The 21,911-nt window shown below is 48.1% G+C and overlaps 1 protein-coding gene across 1 annotated transcript in view; it reads left to right on the top strand.

Annotated features, from left to right (window-relative positions):
• Positions 1–20,841, top strand: part of LOC116957672 (NACHT, LRR and PYD domains-containing protein 3-like) — a 48,826-nt gene extending 27,985 nt beyond the window's left edge. The window contains exons 6-14 of the mRNA XM_076057248.1: positions 834–980; positions 1,854–3,594; positions 8,599–8,682; positions 9,008–9,091; positions 11,004–11,093; positions 12,717–12,800; positions 14,822–14,914; positions 16,790–16,873; positions 18,929–20,841. Of these exons, the coding sequence (XP_075913363.1) occupies positions 834–980; positions 1,854–3,594; positions 8,599–8,682; positions 9,008–9,091; positions 11,004–11,093; positions 12,717–12,800; positions 14,822–14,914; positions 16,790–16,873; positions 18,929–19,013 (2,492 nt within the window). The 3' untranslated portion in view covers positions 19,014–20,841. The remainder of the gene's footprint in view (positions 1–833; positions 981–1,853; positions 3,595–8,598; positions 8,683–9,007; positions 9,092–11,003; positions 11,094–12,716; positions 12,801–14,821; positions 14,915–16,789; positions 16,874–18,928) is intronic.
• Positions 20,842–21,911: the final 1,070 nt, after the last annotated feature.

The following is a 21,911-nucleotide window of genomic DNA, read 5'->3' as shown; positions in this document are numbered from 1 at the left end:
TGCTCTGTGTGATGACGCTGCAGTGTGATAGCGGGGTGTGTGATGACGCTGTGCGTGTGATGATGATGTGTGTGTGATGACGCAGCGATGATGGTGCTGTGTGTGATGATCCTGCAGTGTGATAGCGGGGTGTGTGATGACGCTGTGCGTGTGATGATGATGTGTGTGTGATGACGCAGCGATGATGGTGCCGTGTGTGATGACGCTGCAGTGTGATAGCGGGGTGTGTGATGACGCTGTGTGTGTGATGATGTGTGTGTATTGACGCAGCGATGATGGTGCTGTGTGATATGACGCGGCAGTGTGATAGCGGGGTGTGTGATGACGCTGTGCGTGTGATGATGATGTGTGTGTGATGACACAGCGATGATGGTGCTGCATGTGATGACGCTGCAGTGTGATAGCGGGGTGTGTGATGACGCTGTGCGTGTGATGATGTGTGTGTGTGATGACGCAACGATGATGGTGCTGTGTGTGATGACCCTGCAGTGTGATAGCGGGGTGTGTCATGTCGCTGTGCGTGTGATGATGTTGTGTGTGTGATGACTCAGCGATGATGGTGCTGCGTGTGATGACGCTGCAGTGTGATAGCGGGGTGTGTGATGACGCTGTGTGTGCGATGACGCTGTGTGTGCGATGATGTGTGTGTGATGACGCAGCGATGATGGTGCTGTGTGTGATGACCCTGCAGTGTGATAGCGGGGTGTGCGATGACGCTGCGTGTGTGATGATGTTGTGTGTGTGATGACGCAGCGTGCGATGACGCCGTGTGCATGATGGTGCAGTGCGCGGATGTATTGAGAGTCGACCGCGCGCTCACTGTTCCGCGACAGGCCTGGCAGGGGGAACGGTTGTGGCCATCGTCTTGGGGATTCTGTTCCCTCTCGTCGCCTCGGTGGGAGCCGCCGTGTATTGTCACCGGAGGAGGCCGCGTCGTGCGGTCGATCGGGACGTGGAGTTTGCTGAGCCTCTCATCGACGGTGCGTATCGTGGGGCGCCGCAGTGGCTAGGAGATGTTAACTACCTCGCCCGGTATTCAGGAGGTCGTGGGTTCGATCACGATCCTGACGATGCCTGTTGTACAATATGAACCTTGTGGCAGGGCCCCGGGGTTCCCATCAGCCCCTGGCTTTCGCATAAACTGCGTTGCGACGTCATTTTATGTCTGTTGAAGGCGAACGATACGGCAATCTATTCCTCTCGACGAGCTCTACACAATACGCTAATCAAAGTTTAATTTCTTCCGCATCATATTGTCCTCGCTGCGCTTGGACGATATGACAACAGAATGATCCACGCCAGGTGGGTCGCGGCGTTTATGTGCGCGCTGGGATGCAGTCACCAAAAATAAAGAAGTTAATTACGGTTTTGACTTCCGTTTATTCGGGACCCCGTGGTCCCGCTATGAGGTTAAGTTGGAGTCTGTGTCTCTCTCTGTTTCTCTCCCCGTGGTCATGTGGATTTTTCTCCGGGTACCCCGGATTTCCCGTCCCCTGGTTTTCCCTTCACATTTATAATCAACGTGCATTCAGAGTATTTGGCTGCCGCTGTAAATTTCGACGTGATAAGCCACTTCGTTGCGCTATCATTTGTGGCCAGTTCACTTCTGAAAACAGCTACATAGCTTAGTGGGCCTTATCTGGTAAAATAAAAAAATAGTTGATGGTTTTAATATCGAGTGTATGTGGCATGGAGGTGGGACGGTTCACGTCGAGGGGGCTAATGGACATATAACAATTAAACTTTTACCCATTTTGACGGCTGGGCAAGCGGTGGATGAGGCTTAACGGGGCTTCAAATGGTAGTGCAATTTGATCCGCTGTACATTCATACCCCCGCCCCTCCCTTTTCAGACAAGCCACTGCGGGAGTACCTCGACTACCTCCGGCACCACACCGCCAACATTTTGGACTACAACGCGCGGCCCGGCGAGGTGGTGCTGCTGAGCAACAGATTCGTGCAGCCCATCATCGTGGCCTACCACCGCGCCGACGAGAAACGCCAGCACGAGTTCATATCGCGCGGCAAGCGGCACGCGGACATCATCGCGGCCCTCAGAGAGGAGGGGTTCACCTTCGGCAAGCTCTTCCATCCCGTCGGCGAGGGGACAGAGCTGCCAAAACTCGTCGTCCTGGTCGGCGTTCCGGGCATCGGCAAGACTACCATGGCCCAGATGATTGTGAACAAACTGGCGTCTGGCGAGCGGCTCTTCCGCGCGGACTTCCGCGTCGTCGTCTACATTCAGTTCAGGGAGGTGAATGGATACCCCGACTCTCTGTCACTCCGGGACCTCTTCCGATTGCACCACAAGAGCCTGGGCAACGTTGCCGACCGGGTGTTCGCGAACCCTGAGGAGGTACTGCTGGTCCTGGACGGGCTCGACGAGTTCCAGAAGCCCCTGGACCTGGCGAATGCGTGCAGCGACCCGGACAAGACGGCGAGCAAGGAGGCCATCTTTGCCGGGCTGGTGACGAGGAAGATGCTCATGGGCGCGTCGATGCTGCTCACGACTCGGCCGATCGCTCTGGAGCGCCTGGGCGGAATCCAAGTGGACCGCTTTTCCGAAATCACTGGGTTTTCACGGCAAGAGATCAAGGACTACGTCGTCAAGTTGTCCGACAGCGAAGAGCAGGGGCAGAGACTGTACGACAACCTGGAGAGTTGTGAAAACCTTTTCCACTTTTGCTATATCCCCGCGTTTTGCCACATCGCCGGCAAGGTGGTCAAGTCGTACCTGGAACGGGAGCAGGTCGACGCCTCTGCAGGTTTTGCCGCGGCCACCACCATGACCGACCTCTTCTCCAAGTATCTGTACGTGCTCGTGGCCCATCACAGTCCCAACACCGACAACCTGGGGACGGCCGTAGGCTCGCTCGCCAACATGGCCTTCTGCGGCATAAAGGAGAACATCCAAATGTTCACGGACAAGGACCTGAAGCGTTTCGACATCGATCTCAATGCCGTGGAGATTCAGAAGGGCACGTTCCTGGGCGAAGTGTTCAAGAGCGAAGCTGTGAAGGCGGTGAAACTCTACACGTTTTTCCACCTGACGATCCAGGAGTACTTTGCGTCGCTTGCGGTCTACCTCTCGGACCGGAATACCGGACACAGCCCCACTGTCGCGGAAGTCATAGCGGCCATCGAGAACTGCGAGGACGGCCGCTACGACATCTTCCAGAGGTTCTTCGCCGGCCTGGCATCGCCGCACTCCTGGCAGATCCTCGAAGCTTGCCTGGGCTCGCCGAGGAACAGCTGCCAGCAGCAGATCATCGAGTGGCTCCGGCGCAGCGTGGCCAAACTCGCGGACCGCACGCAAGGTGCCAGCGTGCCCACGACAGTCAAGAACAGTCTCGTCAGTCTCCTGCACTGCCTCCACGAGCTGCACCACGACGACACCGTGCGCGGCATAATGGAGATGGTGGCGGAGGTGGACCTGTCTGGCGTGAGGCTGTCCCCGCCAGACTGTGCCGCTCTGTCGTACGTCCTGCAGAGTAAAGCCGGACCCCTGGAGCTCCTCAACCTGGAGGACTGCGGGATGACGGAGGAGGAGGTTAAACGACTGCAGCCCGCCCTCGCCTCCTGTAAAGTGGTCAGGTGCGTTATGGTTGTCGAGTGAGCGATGGTTATATAGTGTTGCCACCTCCAGTAGGGGCACGGGGTCAGAACGTTATAACAACAAACACAATACACACAAACACGATAGGGGTGCAAAGTATAGGAAAGGAAAACATCGCCCAAAAAAATACAAATGAAACTAAACTGTGTTTAATATTATATTCTTGGTTCTTTCGGTATAGGAGGTTAAACGACTGCAGCCCGCCCTCGCCTCCTGTAAAGTGGTCAGGTGCGTTATGGTTGTCGAGTGAGCGATGGTTATATAGTGTTGCCACCTCCAGTAGGGGCACGGGGTCAGAACGTTATAACAACAAACACAATACACACAAACACGATAGGGGTGCAAAGTATAGGAAAGGAAAACATAGCCCAAAAAAATACAAATGAAACTAAACTGTGTTTAATATTATATTCTTGGTTCTTTCGGTAAAGGAGGTTAAACGACTGCAGCCCGCCCTCGCCTCCTGTAAAGTGGTCAGGTGCGTTATGGTTGTCGAGTGAGCGATGGTTATATAGTGTTGCCACCTCCAGTAGGGGCACGGGGTCAGAACGTTATAACAACAAACACAATACACACAAACACGATAGGGGTGCAAAGTATAGGAAAGGAAAACATAGCCCAAAAAAATACAAATAAAACTAAACTGTGTTTAATATTATATTCTTGGTTCTTTCGGTAAAGGAGGTTAAACGACTGCAGCCCGCCCTCGCCTCCTGTAAAGTGGTCAGGTGCGTTATGGTTGTCGAGTGAGCGATGGTTATATAGTGTTGCCACCTCCAGTAGGGGCACGGGGTCAGAACGTTATAACAACAAACACAATACACACAAACACGATAGGGGTGCAAAGTATAGGAAAGGAAAACATAGCCCAAAAAAATACAAATAAAACTAAACTGTGTTTAATATTATATTCTTGGTTCTTTCGGTAAAGTGACGTAGAAGGGAAACAATAAAATAATAAAAATATAAAACAATAAAATTCTCACGACGTTTCGACTGCAACACAAGCAATCATCATCTGGTGTGAAAACCACAGCAAGAAAATTTGAAAAAAGTGGCGATTCTTTTTTAATGTTAGCACCACGGAGAGCGATTTGGCAGTTTGTTCAGATGGACGAGTCCATCTATGTTCGGAAAAGAGGAGGGGGGAGACGAAATTATCTTGCTGTAGTTTTCACACCTGATGATGATGATTGCTTGTGTTGCAGTCGAAACGTCGTGAGAATTTTATTGTTTTATATTTTTCTTATTTTATTGTTTCCCTGCTACGTGACTTTACCGAAAGAACCAAGAATATGAATCCCTGCGGTCACGAAAGCTTTAAATCAAAATTTATGTCTAATATTATCGGGTAAATCCCACAAAGGTATCAACTTATTTTTCGGAAGCTACTTGGCTATCACAAACGACGGTGCAACAGAGTGGTTTATGTGGAAATTTATAGCAGCAAAGTAATCTGAATAATGTAAATGCTCGTTTCTAAATGTGGAGGGAAAAACCGGAGGACTCGGAGAACAAATGCACGAACACATTCTCCTGCGGAGGGAGCTGGTAGTAACGTTGAGTTGCTCGGTCAATGGCCAGGGTCAACGGCGGCACGTGGTGCATTCCGCACAATATGCCCGACTGTGAGGGCGGGCACAAGCTGGCGTGAGTAGGTTAAACATTGAGTTTTATAAGGGCACCACGGGGTGACCAGCCACTCCCCACCCAGCCTCACCCCTCCCACCCCCCACCCCTCCCACCCTCCCCACCCAGCCCAGCCCCTCCCCACCCAGCCCCACCCCTCCCACCCCCCACCCAGCCCCACCTTCCCCACCCAGCCCCTCCCCACCCTCCTCACCCAGCCCCTCCCCACCCTCCCCACCCAGCCCCTCCCTACCCTTCCCTCTCCACCCAGCCCCACCCCTCCCATTGTATCCGGGTGTCTGGATACACGTGGACAGACATCCACAGACATACACAATTAATCCCCTGCCTCCTGTGAATTAATCCCGGTTGGGCTTCCAGTCCACTACGTTTCCTACCAGTATAAACAATTTCTATCTTACCCACTGAGCTATTAGTTTATTTTTCATAAGCGACTTTTCTATTCTTATTTATGTATTTTTTAAATTCAGGTTTCCTTATTTGCGTACCCTTTTTCTATGTTTTACTCGTATCGTGCGTTTATTGTGTTTGCTGTTGTAACTTGCTGACCCCGTGCCCCTACTGGACATCTGTGAGCAAGAACTTCATAGCTCATGCGATTCCCCTTGCAGTCTGAATAAAGATTCTGATTCTGAACGAGTCGGAAGTTTACAAGTTCGTCAGAGAATGGTGAAAAGAAGGATGTTGAACGCAGCTAGCGAGGAAGGACAGTTTAACACGTAGGCTTTCGCGGCCAATATTATTCATATAAAGGTTTTTGGGTTAGATTACATAAGTATAAATGTGTCGTAACCCTCCACCACCCGACAGAGCCATTAAGGTTTGTCGCGTAAACAACGCGCCAATTAGTCACTACTTCAGCCCACAGGTGTGTCGGACAGTGAATCCACAACATTTACAATTTGAATACGACGTTTCGCTGATAATTACATCCAGCATCATTGGGTGATTTGCCAGAATAGTGAAGCAATCCACCTGCTTTCGGTCTTAACATGGTAAATGAAGATTTGAGCATTAAAGCTAGCGGGACACTTTAATTCTAGATTTTATAGCTTTCGTGACTGCAAGGATTCATACTCTTTGATTTTTTTCGGTAAAGTCACGTAGGTCAAATAAAATAAATGAAAATAACTAAATTAAATCACGACGTTTCGGAGGCAACACAAGCTTCTGTCTTCAGGTGGAATAGTCACAGCAAAATAGCTGTATCAAGTGAAGAGCTCTGAGACACCCGAGATTATATACAGGTTAAGGGGGGGGGGGAAGCCAGGAAGGGACGTTGGTGGGGATAGGAGGGCTAAGTTAAGCCGCCTTTTGTTATGCTGCAGGGGGTTCGGGGGAAGTGATGGCGCGCTGCACAAAAGCGAGTACAACCACTGGTAGAAATGGAAATGGCTGTACAATTATAAGGCAGCTAAAGTTTGACTTGGTTGATGACATCTTTCCAATGGTTGCTCAATTTAGCAGGACACGTCATTTTCAAAGCGAAAAAGATAGACATGGAATTGGGACGGATGTCTAGCTGGACGGACGCCTAGCTGGTGGGCAGAGGGAAGGAGAGAGAGAGAGAGAGCGAGACAGAGAATGAGATAATGGGATGAGATTAGGATATTTATGGGAGTGCACTGGATGGATGTGGTAAGACATTGTGAAGTCGGGTGGAGTGCTAACAAAAGAAAGCTGTTCAATTGGCTTTGTTTTAATTTAGTTGGATGTTATTCCATCTGAGGGCAGAGTGTTTGTTTTGATTTAGGGAGCCATGGTGGCGAAATGTTAACTACCTCGCTTGGTATGCAGGATGTCGTGGGTTCGATCCCGACCCTGACACCTGCTGTATATTTGGAGTTTGCATGTGCTATCTCCCCGTGGTGGCGTGGATTTTTCTCCGGGTCCTCCGGTTTCCCCCTCCACATTTAGAATCAACATCACCACGCGTTTCAGAGTGTTTGGCTGCTGCTATAAATTTCCACACGACGACGATGATGATAATAAGCCACTTCGTTGAGCCATCATTTGCGGCAACCAGGTCGCTTCTGAAAAAGAACCGTATAAGTCAGTGGTGGGCCTTAGCTGGTAACGATGAAAAAAAAATAGTATTGCGTTTTTAGTTTACAACGTGAAATCGTAGTTGTTGCTATGCATCTACATCAGCCTACGTGACCTTACCGAAAGAACCAAAGAGTATGGATTTCTGCAGTCACGAAAGCTTCAAATCAAGATAGAAAGAAATGAGACTGACAGGTGGCGCCGTTGGGAGGCAGCTATGACGCCCCGCCGTCAGTGATTAAGATTTTGTTCCACCGCTCGTTACACCTAAACGGGTACGGCCACCTTGTTTTTGGAGCTTAATTCAACCTCGAAAAGGACAGCCTGGGACTCGCAGCCTACAGCCAGGTGACTCTTGCAATTGAGACTCCCCCTAACCTGGTCGCTCAACAGTTCCATTCTACGTGACTTTACCGAAAGAACCAAGAATATAGTTCTCACCTGGTCGCACAGAATCAACTTGAAGCTACATCACAGATGGGGAAACCGTCGTTCTTACCGAGAGCCGAACAATTGATTTACAACATTCAAATTAGCGGGCGACCACAAAATTAACACCTTCTCCCCGGCCACATCTCTTGCGGCAACAGGGCACTTGGCAGTGGCAGAAGCGACCCGAGTGCACGCAAACCGATTTAGAAGCGGAGCGTTGTTGTTGCCCGGTGGAAAACGTTCCCCCTCCAGGACCAGATGTGGTGAAGCTAAGATGGCTCGTACTGAAGGATGCAGGCCGTCTCAAAGTGGCAGGCCGTATGAAATGTATGTACTAAAGACAGGCTGTCTCAGGTGTAGGCATGGTCACCGCAAGTACCGTGTGTGGTTAATGCAGTAACTTGATTTCTTGCAAAAAGATTTCTATTGGGTGTTTGAACATCTTAACTCCTGCTGTCTTATTGCCAGAAAGGGCAAAAGCTATTCTTGTTTTTTCATACTTTTGTGCAAAAGTCCCATTTTACAATCTTGTGTTGTTGATATAAGAACCTAGTAGAAGTCCTACGGACATCACCCCATGCAGAGAGTCCTCGAGATTGGAATGGCAAGTACGGTGTCATAAAACACAGGTTACTTTTTACAGTAGGATATATATTTTTGGTCTCTTTATGTTTATTTATGCAAATTTTACACGCTGGAATTTTTACACACCGCTGTTTTATTGCCAGAAAGGGTCAACGCATATTCTCATCGTTTCATAAATGAACTTTAGGTCCTATTTCGGACCACAGATTGCAGATTCCCTTTCCCCCATGATCTACGCACTGACGCCCGCTTTGTGCATCGTTTTCAAGGTGCGGAGGCAATGACCTGAATGACGCTGGCGTCGCGCTGCTGCTGAACAAAGATGCACAGCAAAGGCATCTGGAAGAGCTGCAGTGAGAACGCTGTCCACGCCGACTCTTTACTCTACCACTGTCACTCTGTTCATCCTCATTGATAACGATGCACACACACGTGGTGTACGCCATCGGTTTCTCTTCCGATTCCGTTCCGATGACGTACGTGTACATTATTCTATTGTATTGACGTTCGCGTACATTATTCCATTGCGATGACGTACGCGTACATTATTCTATTGCGATGACGTACGTGTTTTATCTGGGGGCATCCCTCCTCCCCCCCCCCCGTGCCCCCCTTATTTATACCGAATAATCGAAAGCCGACTTTGTCTATTCTCCCGTTTCTTTTGTCACCACGCAGCCTGTGGAGGTGTTCGTTGAAGGAAAGCTCTGGCGCCATCATCCGAGACATAGTCACGCACATCCGGAGCCTGAAGACGCTGGTGTAAGTGCTGCCAGGATCAGAAGCTGTATTTTATACTGTGGGGGGAATCTGATAAGCCCTTCTTCACAGATGTCCAGTCAGGACGTTACAACAACATCAAACACAATACACAAAACACGATAGGAGTGCAAAGTATGGGAAACGTAAACAAATCGTTTACGGAAATATACAAATAAAACGAAACTATATATTTTTTTCCTACCAGGTAAAGCCCACCGGTTTATAAACTTCACTTCAGTGGGCTTTTTCAGAAGCGACCTGGCCATCGCAATTGATAGCTCAACAAAGTGGCTTACCATGTGGACATTTTATAGCAGCAAAATAATCTGAACGCATGTCGATTCTAAATGCGGAGGGAAAATCCGGAGGACCCGGAGGGAAATAATCCACATGACCGCTGGGAGAGAGACACCGCAAACGCCAAATATACAGCAGGCATCGGGGTCGGGATCGAACCTACCAGCCCCGGCGTACCAGGTGAGGTAGTTAACATCTCCTAACCATGGTGACTCAGCAGCAGAAAGGCCAGACTTACAGCCGCGGTGGCTAGGAGGTCGTTGGTTGGATTCCGACCCAGACGCTTGGTGCTGTATATATTGGAGTTTGCTGTGTCTCTCTATCCCCTTGGTCGCGTGGAATTTTTTTTCTCCCCGGGTCCTCCGGTTGATCCCTCCACATTTAGAAGCAACGTCACGCGTTTGGAGTATTTGACTGTTCTAGTTTTCGACGTGATAAGCCACTTCGTTGAGCTATCATTTGTGATGGCCAGGTCGCGTCTGAAAAATAGCTACATAGCTCAGTGGGCCTTACCTGGCAACAATAAAAAAGAAAATTGGTAAGTCGTTTACTTTCATTTCTGGAGGGAGGTCGTTTCTGCTCGAGTTAAAACCGGCCCTGGTACAGCCTGAATGCAAATGGTGCTTTGGGTGACACAAAGAACGTTGCCTGCCCTTGAAAGTGATACGGGAGCACATCAACCCAATAATCCGCAACCTCCACTCGCTTCCCCAATCCATTGCCGGGATCCGTTGCAACAATTGATCAGGTCCTCTATGGACTCAGCGCTGCCTACCTCTCCCCTCTCGTCTCCCCATCTCGGTTGCATCAATCAACGAAATCTATCGTCACAAAAACAAATCAAGAAAATTGTCATTTGTGTGGTGTCCCACACCTCCACTCTGTACTGCGTTTAATGATTAATGACACGAGCCATAAATGGACTGAACCACAAATGGACTGAACGGCAAAATGCACTGAACCACAAATGGACTGAACCACAAATGGACTGAACGACGAATCCACTGAACCACAAATGGACTAAACCACAAATGGACTGAACGACAAATCCACTGAACCACAAATGGACTGAACCACAAATGGACTGAACCACAAATGGACTGAACGACAAATCCACTGAACCACAAATGGACTGAACCACAAATGGACTGAACCACAAATGGACTGAACGACAAATCCACTGAACCACAAATGGACTGAACCACAAATGGACTGAACCACAAATGGACTGAACCACAAATGGACTGAACGACAAATCCACTGAACCACAAATGGACTGAACCACAAATGGACTGAACCACAAATGGACTGAACCACAAATGGACTGAACGACAAATCCACTGAACCACAAATGGACTGAACCACAAATGGACTGAACCACAAATGGACTGAACCACAAATGCACTGAACCACAAATGGACTGAGCCACAAATTCACTGAACCACAAATGGACTGAACCATAATTGGACTGAACCACAATTGGACTGAACCACAAATGGACTGAACCACAAATGCACTGAACCACAAATGGACTGACCCACAAATGGACTAAACCACAAATGGACTGCGCCTGCAGTTACTTGTCTGTGTTTACCCCGTCCCTGTGTGGTGCCAGCCTCAACGAGAATGAGATCGGAGATGGAGGCGCCAAGGCATTGGCCGAGGCGTTGAAGGAGAGACGCGGCGGCTGCTTGGAAGTACTGAGGTCAGTGGCGGTGTAACGAGCGGCGTGGTGACCAGAGCTACGAGTTGGGGCCCCATTTGACACCCACCATGAGATTTGTTTTCAACAGCAGCGTGTCAAAGAACACACGGATGAACACTGATTTAAAACGCGGTTACATTAGTTGTTTTTAACGAAAATGCGTTCATTTTACGCACCACGCTTTCATCTGATTGACCTAGAGTCGGTCAACGTAATGTCGCAACTGCTTAACTACCACGGACTTGTAATTGGCTGCATATTCTGCGAAGACGGAGCGCTACCTACGGCATTGGACGCTTCGCGACCGCGTGAGCGTAACGACGGCGATGCGAGTAAGCTGGCGAGAGAGGGCGGCGGCCGTGATGTAGAGGAAAATATCCTCTCCGTGCGACCATGCGAAGAGACGAATCACAACTTTTGTGGGGGGGGGGGCCACCTGACCGATTGCCGCACTGCCACCCCCCCGAGCCGATAACGTAGTTGCTGCGCCGCTGGTTCGGGTGACAGCGGCGACAACAAAAGCGCAGGAGGAGAGGTGGTCGGGGAGGACCTGGGATGAAGCAACCTAGGGATCCCACGAACAACGACAACCTAAAACTAATTGTTATTCGACCAGCTAAGGCCCCGCTGAGCTGCTGCTGCCAATGCTCTTCTTTCAGAAGCGACGCAGGCTATCACAAATGAGAGCTCAACGAAGTGGCTTATCATCGTCGTCGTCGTGTGCAAATTTACAGCAGCCAATTGCTCTGAATGCACGTTGATTCTAAATGCGAAGGGAAAAACCTGAGGGCCTGGAGAAAACTCCACGCAACCACGGGGAGAGGCAGAACATGCAAACTCCAAATACAGCAGGCGTCAGGGTCGGGATCGAACCCACGGCCTCCTGTATACCAGGCGAGGTAGTTAACATCTCCTAGCCACCGTGGCACCCCCTTATCTCTAGAGTTGCTAACCCTCCTGGATTGTCCGGGAGTCTCTTAACGCAATTTGCATCGATCTCCTCCTGTTGACTCAAAACAATCCAGGAGATTTTAGCGAAAGCATATTTACGAAAATAAAAAAGCAATAATGTCTCCCGTAATAGCTTCGGTCAGAGTTGGCAACCCTCCCTTCCACATTTAGAAACATGCTTTTAGAGTCTTTGGCTGCTACAAATTTCCACGTGATGATGATAAGCCACTTCGTTGAGCTATCATTTGTGGCCAGGTCACTTCTGAAAGAAGAGCTACACAGCAGCTCAGTCGGCTTTAGCTGGTAATTTTTTTTTATTAATAGTTTTAACATCGAGTATACGTGGTACGGATGTGGGACGGTTCACGTCGAGGGGCTATGGACCTGTAACAATTAAACTTTTACCCATTTTGGCGGTTGGATGAGCGGTGAATGAGGCTTAACGGGACGTCGAATAGTCGCGCAATTTGATCCGCTGTACATCCACACCCTCGCCCCTCCACCCCCCCCCCCCCCCCACACACATTCGATTCACGCGGTTGGCTACGAAACGGCGCGAAAAAGAAGTCACACGTAGCATACGCTCCGTACATACGTAGCAGGTTTCCATCCAATTGAATGCGAATTCAGTAATATTCTCGCCGTGTTGTGCTCCCCCCTTTTGCGTTCCAGGCTCGAATGCTGCTCCCTGACGGAGGTGTCGGGGTCGTCGCTCCGTGACATCGTACGCGTCTGCGAGCGCTTGAGAGTGCTCGGGTAAGTGCTCTGAGCTCGCCGTGAATGAATCGCGGTACCTCGAGAACCTCGTCAAGGAGCTATGAACCACTGTCACGCGAATTCCGGTCGTCAAATCGTCGCAGCGGCGGCTTCTCGTTCGGCCGTCGAACGAAGACGGTCGCCGCATTGCCGCGTGGCGCTTTTAGATGCGCTGCTTCTGCGGCCGTCTGGAACGCTCTTCCTTCCGATATTAAGAAGCCGCTGGAGTGATGTGTGCTTACAGTGAGGTAAAAAAGTATTTGATCCCTGCTGATTTTGTACGTTTGCCCACTGACAAAGAAATGATCAGTCTGTAAATTTTAATGGTAGGTTTATTTGAACAGTGAGAGACAGAATAACAACAACAAAAATCCAGAAAAACGTATGTCAAAAATGTTATAAATTGATTTGCATTTTAATGAGGGAAATAAGTATTTGACCCCCTCTCAATCATAAAGATTTCTGGCTCCCAGGTGTCTTTTATACAGGTAACGAGCTGAGATTATGAGCACACTCTTAAAGGGAGTGCTCCTAATCTCAGCTTGTTACCTGTATAAAAGACACCTGTCCACAGAAGCAATCAATCAATCAGATTCCAAACTCTGCACCATGGCCAAGGCCAAAGAGCTCTCCAAGGATGTCAGGGACAAGATTGTAGACCTACACAAGGCTGGAATGGGCTACAAGACCAATGCCAAGCAGCTTGGTGAGAAGGTGACAACAGTTGGTGCGATTATTCGCAAATGGAAGAAACACAAAAGAACTGTCAATCTCCCTCGGTCTGGGGCTCCATGCAAGATCTCACCTCGTGGAGTTGCAATGATCATGAGAACGGTGAGGAAGCAGCCCAGAACTACACGGGAGGATATTGTCATTGATCTCAAGGCAGCTGGGACCATAGTCACCAAGAAAATAATTGGTAACACACTACGCTGTGAAGGACTGAAATCCTGTAGCGCCCGCAAGGTCCCCCTGCTCAAGAAAGCACATATACATGCCCTTCTGAAGTTTGCCAATGAACATCTGAATGATTCAGAGGACAACTGGGTGAAAGTGTTGTGGTCAGATGAGACCAAAATGGAGCTCTTTGGCATCAACTCAACGTGCCGTGTTTGGAGGAGGAGGAATGCTGCCTATGACCCCAAGAACACCATCCCCACCGTCAAACATGGAAGTGGAAACATTATGCTTTGGGGGTGTTTTTCTGCTAAGGGGACAGGACAACTTCACCGCATCAATGGGACGATGGACGGGGCCATGTACCGTCAAATCTTGGGTGAGAACCTCCTTCCCTCAGCCAGGGCATTGAAAATGGGTCGTGGGTGGGTATTCAAGCATGACAATGACCCAAAACACACGGCCAAGGCAACAAAGGAGTGGCTCAAGAAGAAGCACATTGAGGTCCTGGAGTAGCCTAGCCAGTCTCCAGACCTTAATCCCATGGAAAATCTGTGGAAGGAGCTGAAGGTTCGAGTTGCCAAACGTCAGCCCTGAAACATGAATGACTTGGAGAAGATCTGCAAAGAGGAGTGGGACAAAATCCCTCCTGAGATGTGTGCAAACCTGGTGGCCGACTACAAGAAACGTCTGACCTCTGTGATTGCCAACAAGGGTTTTGCCACCAAGTACTAAGTCATGTTTTGCAGAGGGGTCAAATACACATTTCCCGCATTAAAATGCAAATCAATTTATAACATTTTTGCCATGCGTTTTTCTGCATTTTGTTGTTATTCTGTCTTTCATTGTTCAAATAAACCTACCATTAAAATTATAGACTGATCATTTCTTTGTCAGTGGGCAAACGTACAAAATCAGCAGGGGATCAAATACTTTTTTCCCTCACTTTACATCTAGACTGAAAACTCATTTCTTTAAAAACTGCTTTTTTGCATTTAATTTGTCCTTTCCCCACACCTCCAATTAGCACGGATGGCTACGTGCGGTGCGAAAGACGTTCAACGTATAGTCGCGATGCTTCTCCAATTGCCACTGCTCTCTCCATCTCTGTCACACCAATGCAGGCTGGAAGACAACGAGCTTGGAGACCACGGAGTGACGGTCTTAGCGGAGGGCATCAAACAAGGAGGAGGAGGCCAGAGCTTAGAGGAGTTGCTGTGAGTTGCTAACCCTTTATCATTCTGAGATGTCTGCAAGCTGGCAGGGTGGGTGTCCCCGTTCACCGCTGAATCTCGGAACGCGCGAGTGGCTCGGCGTTCGATTTTTTTTAGAGAGGCGTAGCGCCGCTGTTTTTCAGGGCGTCGTTACTCACCGCAAAGAAGTGTCGCAACGCGACCGCCGCCACTATACGACAGCCGGCGCCAAAACTGTGCCGCACGCCCTCTCGGCATGGCCTCGGTCGTGATAAAGTTATTTTAGTTTCGTGTTCCCTCTGATACCGTACACGTATGTCATCGGAACAAAATTGTAAGAAGTGACGTACGCGTATGTCCTCGGAACGGGAAAAGGCAAACATTCAACATGTCTCACATCACTGGGGCATAAACGTTGCTGATCCAGTGCCGTATAAGGATTGATTTCGGAATCAAGGTCACCAAAATCACGTGGCAAATTGATAAAACGTGCAAATCACGTGTTTGATTGCTGCGGTCAAAAACGAGGTTTCGTAACTTGGAAGTTCCCCGATTGTGACCCAAACGGTAATTTCAAATGGTTAAGGTTAACAAAGTGGTCAGTGGATGGTGGCATGGACGCAGAAAATTAACATGTAGCATAGTATTGACAAGGCGCGATCATTGCAAATCGCTACTCCTACGGGACGTCTGGAAAGAAACATTCGCAAGCTGTAGCGTGCACAAAACTCTCTGGCATGTGTCGTGATGGGGTTACTGCAAGATCCGACCGTGTCTGTCCAGCGCTCACCGAGCTGCATTGGCTCCCGGTTGCTGAGCAAATACAAAGTAAGGTAAGCGCTCATTACACACAAAGTGCTTGCCACAAATGAACCACAATATCTTGCTGATCTCGTCAAGGAGCATAAAGCATCGTGCGAATTCTGGTCATCCTCTCAGCATCGGCTTTTGGATGGCCATCGAACAAAGACGGTGGTCACCGCATCGCGCTGCGCTTTCAGATGCTGCTTCTGCGACCGTCTGGAACGCTTTTCCTTCTGATATTAGAAAGCCACTGGGAGCTATGCACTTTTATATTATCATCATCGACATTAATTTCTGTAGAACTGCTTTTTGTGTTTGGTTTGTTGTCCTTCACCCCCCGCGCCTCCGATTAGCACAGTTGGCTACGAACGGCGTGAAAGAAGTTCAACATACGTAGGTTTCGGACAAGCCATGAGGGACACATACTTGTAGATGACATCTGCGGTTGTCCGTCATGTAGAATATGACACAAGTGTAATGATAATAGAGCCTGCATGCGGTGTGAGGGGACTAGTGGCCACGGGAGGTAATGACAGGGGTATCAGCTGTGCGTACGAAGGGACTAGTGGCCATGGAAGGTAATGACAGGAGTATCAGCTGTGCGTACGAAGGGACTAGTGGCCACGGAAGGTAATGACAGGGGTATCAGTTGTGCGTACGAAGGGACTAGTGGCCACGGAAGGTAATGACAGGGGTATCAGTTGTGAGTACGAAGGGACTGGTGGCTACCGGAATGTTCCAGAAGGGAGTGTGGTCAGGTGACAGAAGAAGACGATAGAGTCTGCCGGTGGTGCGAGCATTCAGAGTCAGTGAGAATGATCGAGAAGGGAGGCGTGGCCTCGGTCGGTATATAAGGGGGAGATGCGCGGGAGACTCGGGGCTGTTGCGGTGGGATCTCCGTCTGATGTCAAGTGAACGTCTTCAATAAAGTGAAATCTTAAGAGACGTGTGTCAAGTCGTCATTACACAAGTTTAAAGCTTTGGCGATGAGACGTAAACCGCCTTAACTTTGCAGTCGCTTGCCGTGTCCACGTTGGAGACACGGGCAACATTGATGTGTGTATTAACACCCTATTTTGTTTTCCCTCTGCCAAGTCTGGCCCGATGTTCACTGACGGACGAGTCGGCGCCAGCGCTGCGTGACATCATAACCGCCGCCAGCGGTCTTAAAAAGCTAATGTGAGTCTTATATTACACAAAATGCACCAGATCACCGATTTTTGCAGTATATAATGTATTGTAAACGCTCTAGAAAGCCGTCATGCAGTATACTGTGTAATGCACATTAAATGGCACTCGGATACGAGTGTGTAGTATATAGTGTAAGTTACCTGCAATACTCTTTGGTTCTTTCGGTAAAGTCACGTAGAAATTAAAAATAAAATAAATAATAGCACACGACGTTTCGATTGCAACACAAGCAACCGCAATCAGGTGAGAACTGTACGTAAATGCAAGCTCGAAGAGAGACACGTATAGAGAGAAAGAGAGAGAGACAAACACAGACACGAAGAGAGACACATACAGAGAGAGAGAGACACACAGAGAGAGACAAACACAGAGAGAGACATACAGACACACAGAGAAACAACGCCTCTGTGATGAGGTATTATATAGAGAGGGCGGGGCAGAGAAATTAGCGCGTCAATGAGAGACAAAGGGGGGATGGGATCTGCAGCAGGGGGCATGTAGAGCCAGGGGGGGATGGGATATGCGGCAAGAGTAATTCCTGCAGTCACGAAAGCTTCAAATCAAGATGATCTGCAATAGAATACCACTATATAGTGTCTTATACCGCTATATAATGTTATTACACCTGAATTTCGTGATTTAGTATATCTTTCGATTTAAAGCTTTCGTGACTGCAATGATTCATCTTCTTTGGTTCTTTCGGTAAAGTCACGTAGAATGAGAATAAAATAATAAATTGATAAAATAAAATAACACAATAATATTCTCACGACGTTTCGGCCACAACACAAGCGGCCTTCATCAGGTGAAGGGACGAGACTGTCTGGTGGGACAGCGCTGTCCTACCAGACAGTCTCGTCCCTTCACCTGATGAAGGCCGCTTGTGTTGTGGCCGAAACGTCGTGAGAATATTATTGTGTTATTTTATTTGATCAATTTATTAGTATATCTTCTGCACCTTCACATGCACAGCCCGTTAATCAGTCGTATATTCATTATTGAATAAAGTCCGCCGACTCACTGATCACTTAACGAGTAACCGTGAGTGACTGTATACACTTGGGTAACTTAGATAGCTCTATTCTGAGACAACATAACTCTAGCCTTCCAAGACTACAAGGTGTTCACTCCAGGATGATGAGGACGACCCGCTCCAAGGTGACGATGGTGACTGCCGTTCCCCGACGACAGCAGCCCAGAGCCCCGGTTCACGCCGGCTTTTATCCCCCTCACGACCCGGCCACCCCCCTATTCCTGAACCCTCCCTCACCGCACCTGGCCCTGTATGTCTCTGCCCTTATTACAATTTACGACCGTTAGGTTCCCGTGCTTCCCCTCACCCGACCCATTCAACGCTTGTCGCATTAATCATTATTAGCGACCACTTAGGTCCCACATTGCCCCAACGTGACCCTGTCTGTTCCCGTTACGTGAACTAGTAACCATCGCCACGGGGAGCCGTACTGTCCCTACATCACCCCGTACTGTCCTTACACGTGTAAGGGAAAGGGTTAATAACAGACTATTATGATTACTACGCTGGTCAGTGCGGGTTGGTGAGAGTCTGGGGGAGTTAGTTGCAGCACTGTGTTATGTTAGAAATGCACGTTGATTCTAAATGTGGAGGGAAAAACCGGAGGACCCGGAGAAAAATCCGCGTGACTACGGGGAGGGAGACACGCAAACTCCAAATATACAGCAGGCGTCAGGATCAGGATCGAACCCACGACGACCTGTATACCAGGCGAGGTAGTTAACATCTCCAATCCACCGTGATGATGAGAGAGACGCGGACTCCAAGTATATAACAGCTGTCCGGGGTCGATGATCGAACCCACGACCTCCTGTATACCAGGCGAAGTAGTTAACATCTCCTAGCCACCGCGGTACCAAATTAAAATCACTCTCCAAAGCTGCCCCCCCCCGCCCACCAACACTGCCACCTGCGACGTAAGCCGCAATCCCCCGACGCTACGGGCTCGGAGGCCGCCGCAAGTGACTCCCCCGCGCACGTTCAACGGGCGCTGGCCGCTCTCTCCGCAGGCTGGGCGACAACAATTTTGGCGAGGCAGCGAAGCGGAGCCTCGCGTCGGCGCGGTCGGATATCCTCGTCGACTTCGAGGACTGACGGCGGAGCCTCAGAGCCGGGCCTCCTCGTCCCCCCCACCCCTCCAACCGCCGCCACCTGCGAGTCGCCGTCCTTTAGTTTGTTCGTTCGTACGGCCGATGTAGACGCGGAGTGGCGACTGCAATTTCACATTCTCAACTTTAAAAATAAAATACACTTTTTGGATTAGTTTAACAACGTAGTGGGCTTTTCGCGAGCGATATCATCCATAATAACAGGGTTTTTTTCTGGGTTACATCACGCGAATATGTAAATGTTGCGTTGTTAAACCCGCCACCACCCGACACAGGCAATTAGTAAGGTTTGTGTCACGTAAACAGAACCAATTCGTTACTAGTACAGCACTAGTGTATAGTGTAGTGTATAGTAGTGTATCGTGTAGTGTATAGTGTAGTATATAGTGTAGTGTATAGTGTATAGTAGTGTATCGTGTAGTGTAGTATATAGTGTAGTGTATAGTGTAGTGTATAGTAGTGTATAGTAGTGTATAGTGTAGTGTATAGTGTAGTGTATAGTAGTGTATAGTGTAGTGTATAGTGTAGTGTATAGTGTAGTGTATAGTGTAGTGTATAGTAGTGTATAGTGTAGTGTATAGTGTAGTGTATAGTGTAGTGTATAGTGTAGTGTATAGTGTAGTGTATAGTAGTGTATCGTGTAGTGTATAGTGTAGTATATAGTGTAGTGTATAGTGTAGTGTATAGTAGTGTATCGTGTAGTGTATAGTGTAGTATAGTGTAGTATAGTGTATAGCGTAGTGTATAGTAGTGTATAGTGTAGTGTATAATGTGGCGTATAGTGGAGTGTATAGTAGTGTAGTGAATTGTGTAGTGTACTAGTACAGCAACCACCGGTTGTGTGTTGGAGAGCAAAGCCACAACATTTACAATCTGAGTACGACGTTTCGCCAGCAATTACAACCAGCGTCATAAGGCGACGGCCAGATTTGTGGAGAAATCCTCCTATTACGTTCCTTAAATAGAGGGGTAGGTGCGATGACAACACTTGTGCACTCTTCTTGCGCGAAGTGGTGGTGGGAGGGGAGATTAATGAGTGCATATAAATGACCATTGATCTGGCACTAATAAGGAGTTGACAGGTGTGCGTGGCTAAACGGGACGTGGCGAATTTTAGATTTGACGCTTCGGCGGCGTGCGAGCACCCCTGTGGAGTGGTGGGGTCATGGGGTCGTGGGGTCGTGACTCACTGCGTGTTCTATCGATGCCCGGCTCAGTCCATCTGGTGGCCGTCTGGAAAATGTCTCGTTTTTTAAAAAAAATATATCGAATTACTTTCCGCGGTTCAGAGCGTAACAAGCCAACGGGTATTGATGTACGATTTTTACGTAATTCTTTTTTTTATGTTACATTAATCTGTTCATGCAGTCGATCAGACTGCTATGTTAAGTGTCTAAAATGTGTAAAGAAATATTTTCTTGAATGTGTAAACATTTTATTTGAAAAAAGACATTTTTTTGCTTTGTCAAAATTGCGTTTTTTACGTGTAAAAATGATACATTTTCACGTAAAAAATATATATATATTTAAAATGAAAATTTTAAACGTTTCAAAATGCCATTTTTTAATGTGTACAAATGTAATATGTTAAACGTGTACAAATGTAATGTTACATGTGTATAAATTTGAATTTTTTAACGTGTAAAAAATATATATGTAAATGCTTATTAAGCAATGTTATGCTCATGTCCGATTTGATCACAGCACGCGATTCGATGTATTCAGACGTCCTACTTATATCTATCTAAAAAACTTGGTCAGATCTTGGTATTCGCCTTCATTCAGTGAATGACACCGACCGCAGACACACACACACAGAGCGAGATACGAGCAGAGACCTCAGATATTTCATACTCTTTGGTTCTTTCGGTAAAGTCATGTAGGTAGGTAGAAAAATAAAATAAATCACGACGTTTCGGGCGCTAATCCATGTCCCGGGATCACCTGGTCAATTCATGTCCCAGGGCCACCTGGTTAAATCACGTGTAAGGGCCACCAGGTTAATCGAAAGTCCATTCGAACATTGAAGAAATCGATTCAGATTCCAAAACCGCCCCACTCTCCCCTCCATTAAACTTTTACTGCAATACTTGGGGGGGGGGGGGGGGGGTCTTGTTGCAGAATGTATCATGTCCGTTTGAAGACCATGGCCTGCATCAGCAGCAGGCCACGCTTTCCCACCTGATGACGGACGCTTGTGTTGCGCCCGAAACGTCGTGATTTATTTTATTATTCTTTTACCTACCTACCTACGTGACTTTACCGAAATGACCGAAGAGTATGGATTCCTGCTAGTCACGGAAGCTTCAAATCAAGATCAAATATTTTTTTTACCTACGTGACTTTACCCAATAGAACCAAAGAGTAAAGATCACGGACACCCCAGACGCAACAACAATAAACAAACCCCCGCCACAGCGCTAGAGGGACATGGCACTTGTGGCTCACGCCGATGGCTCTGTACGCAAATCCAGATTTGGGGAAAATATCAAATTGCGATTTTTCTGGCAGATATTGCGATTTGATGTGCGATTACAATTTTTTGAAAGTCAAGCTTCAGTTCGATATTCACTGCGTAATAGATTTGAAACACGTGATGGAGCGTTACCACGTGATACCATCAAAAATACGAACTGCCCTTTATATTCTAATGCAGGGATGAGAACTTAAAATATATGAATGGCTTCCAACATGTACTTATTAAAATGTTTTAATTTAACTAAGAACAATCAAACATAGAGCAATTGTTAAGTTAAGTAAATGAAGTTATAACAATAAACAAAAAAATTCCAACAAGAAAGCAATAGGACTTTTTAAATCGCAAAAAAAATTCGCAGCCTTTGCGATTTGCTAATGGGCTTTGTTTCAAATTGCGATTGCGATT

This window comes from Petromyzon marinus, chromosome 80 (genome assembly GCF_048934315.1).
Source record: "Petromyzon marinus isolate PM22_M1 ecotype Great Lakes invasive population chromosome 80, UKy_Petmar_22M1.pri1.0, whole genome shotgun sequence".
In the NCBI taxonomy this organism is placed as follows: Eukaryota; Metazoa; Chordata; class Hyperoartia; order Petromyzontiformes; family Petromyzontidae; genus Petromyzon; species Petromyzon marinus.
Note: the sequence above shows the minus strand (reverse complement) of the source record. Positions and strands in the feature narration are given on the sequence as shown.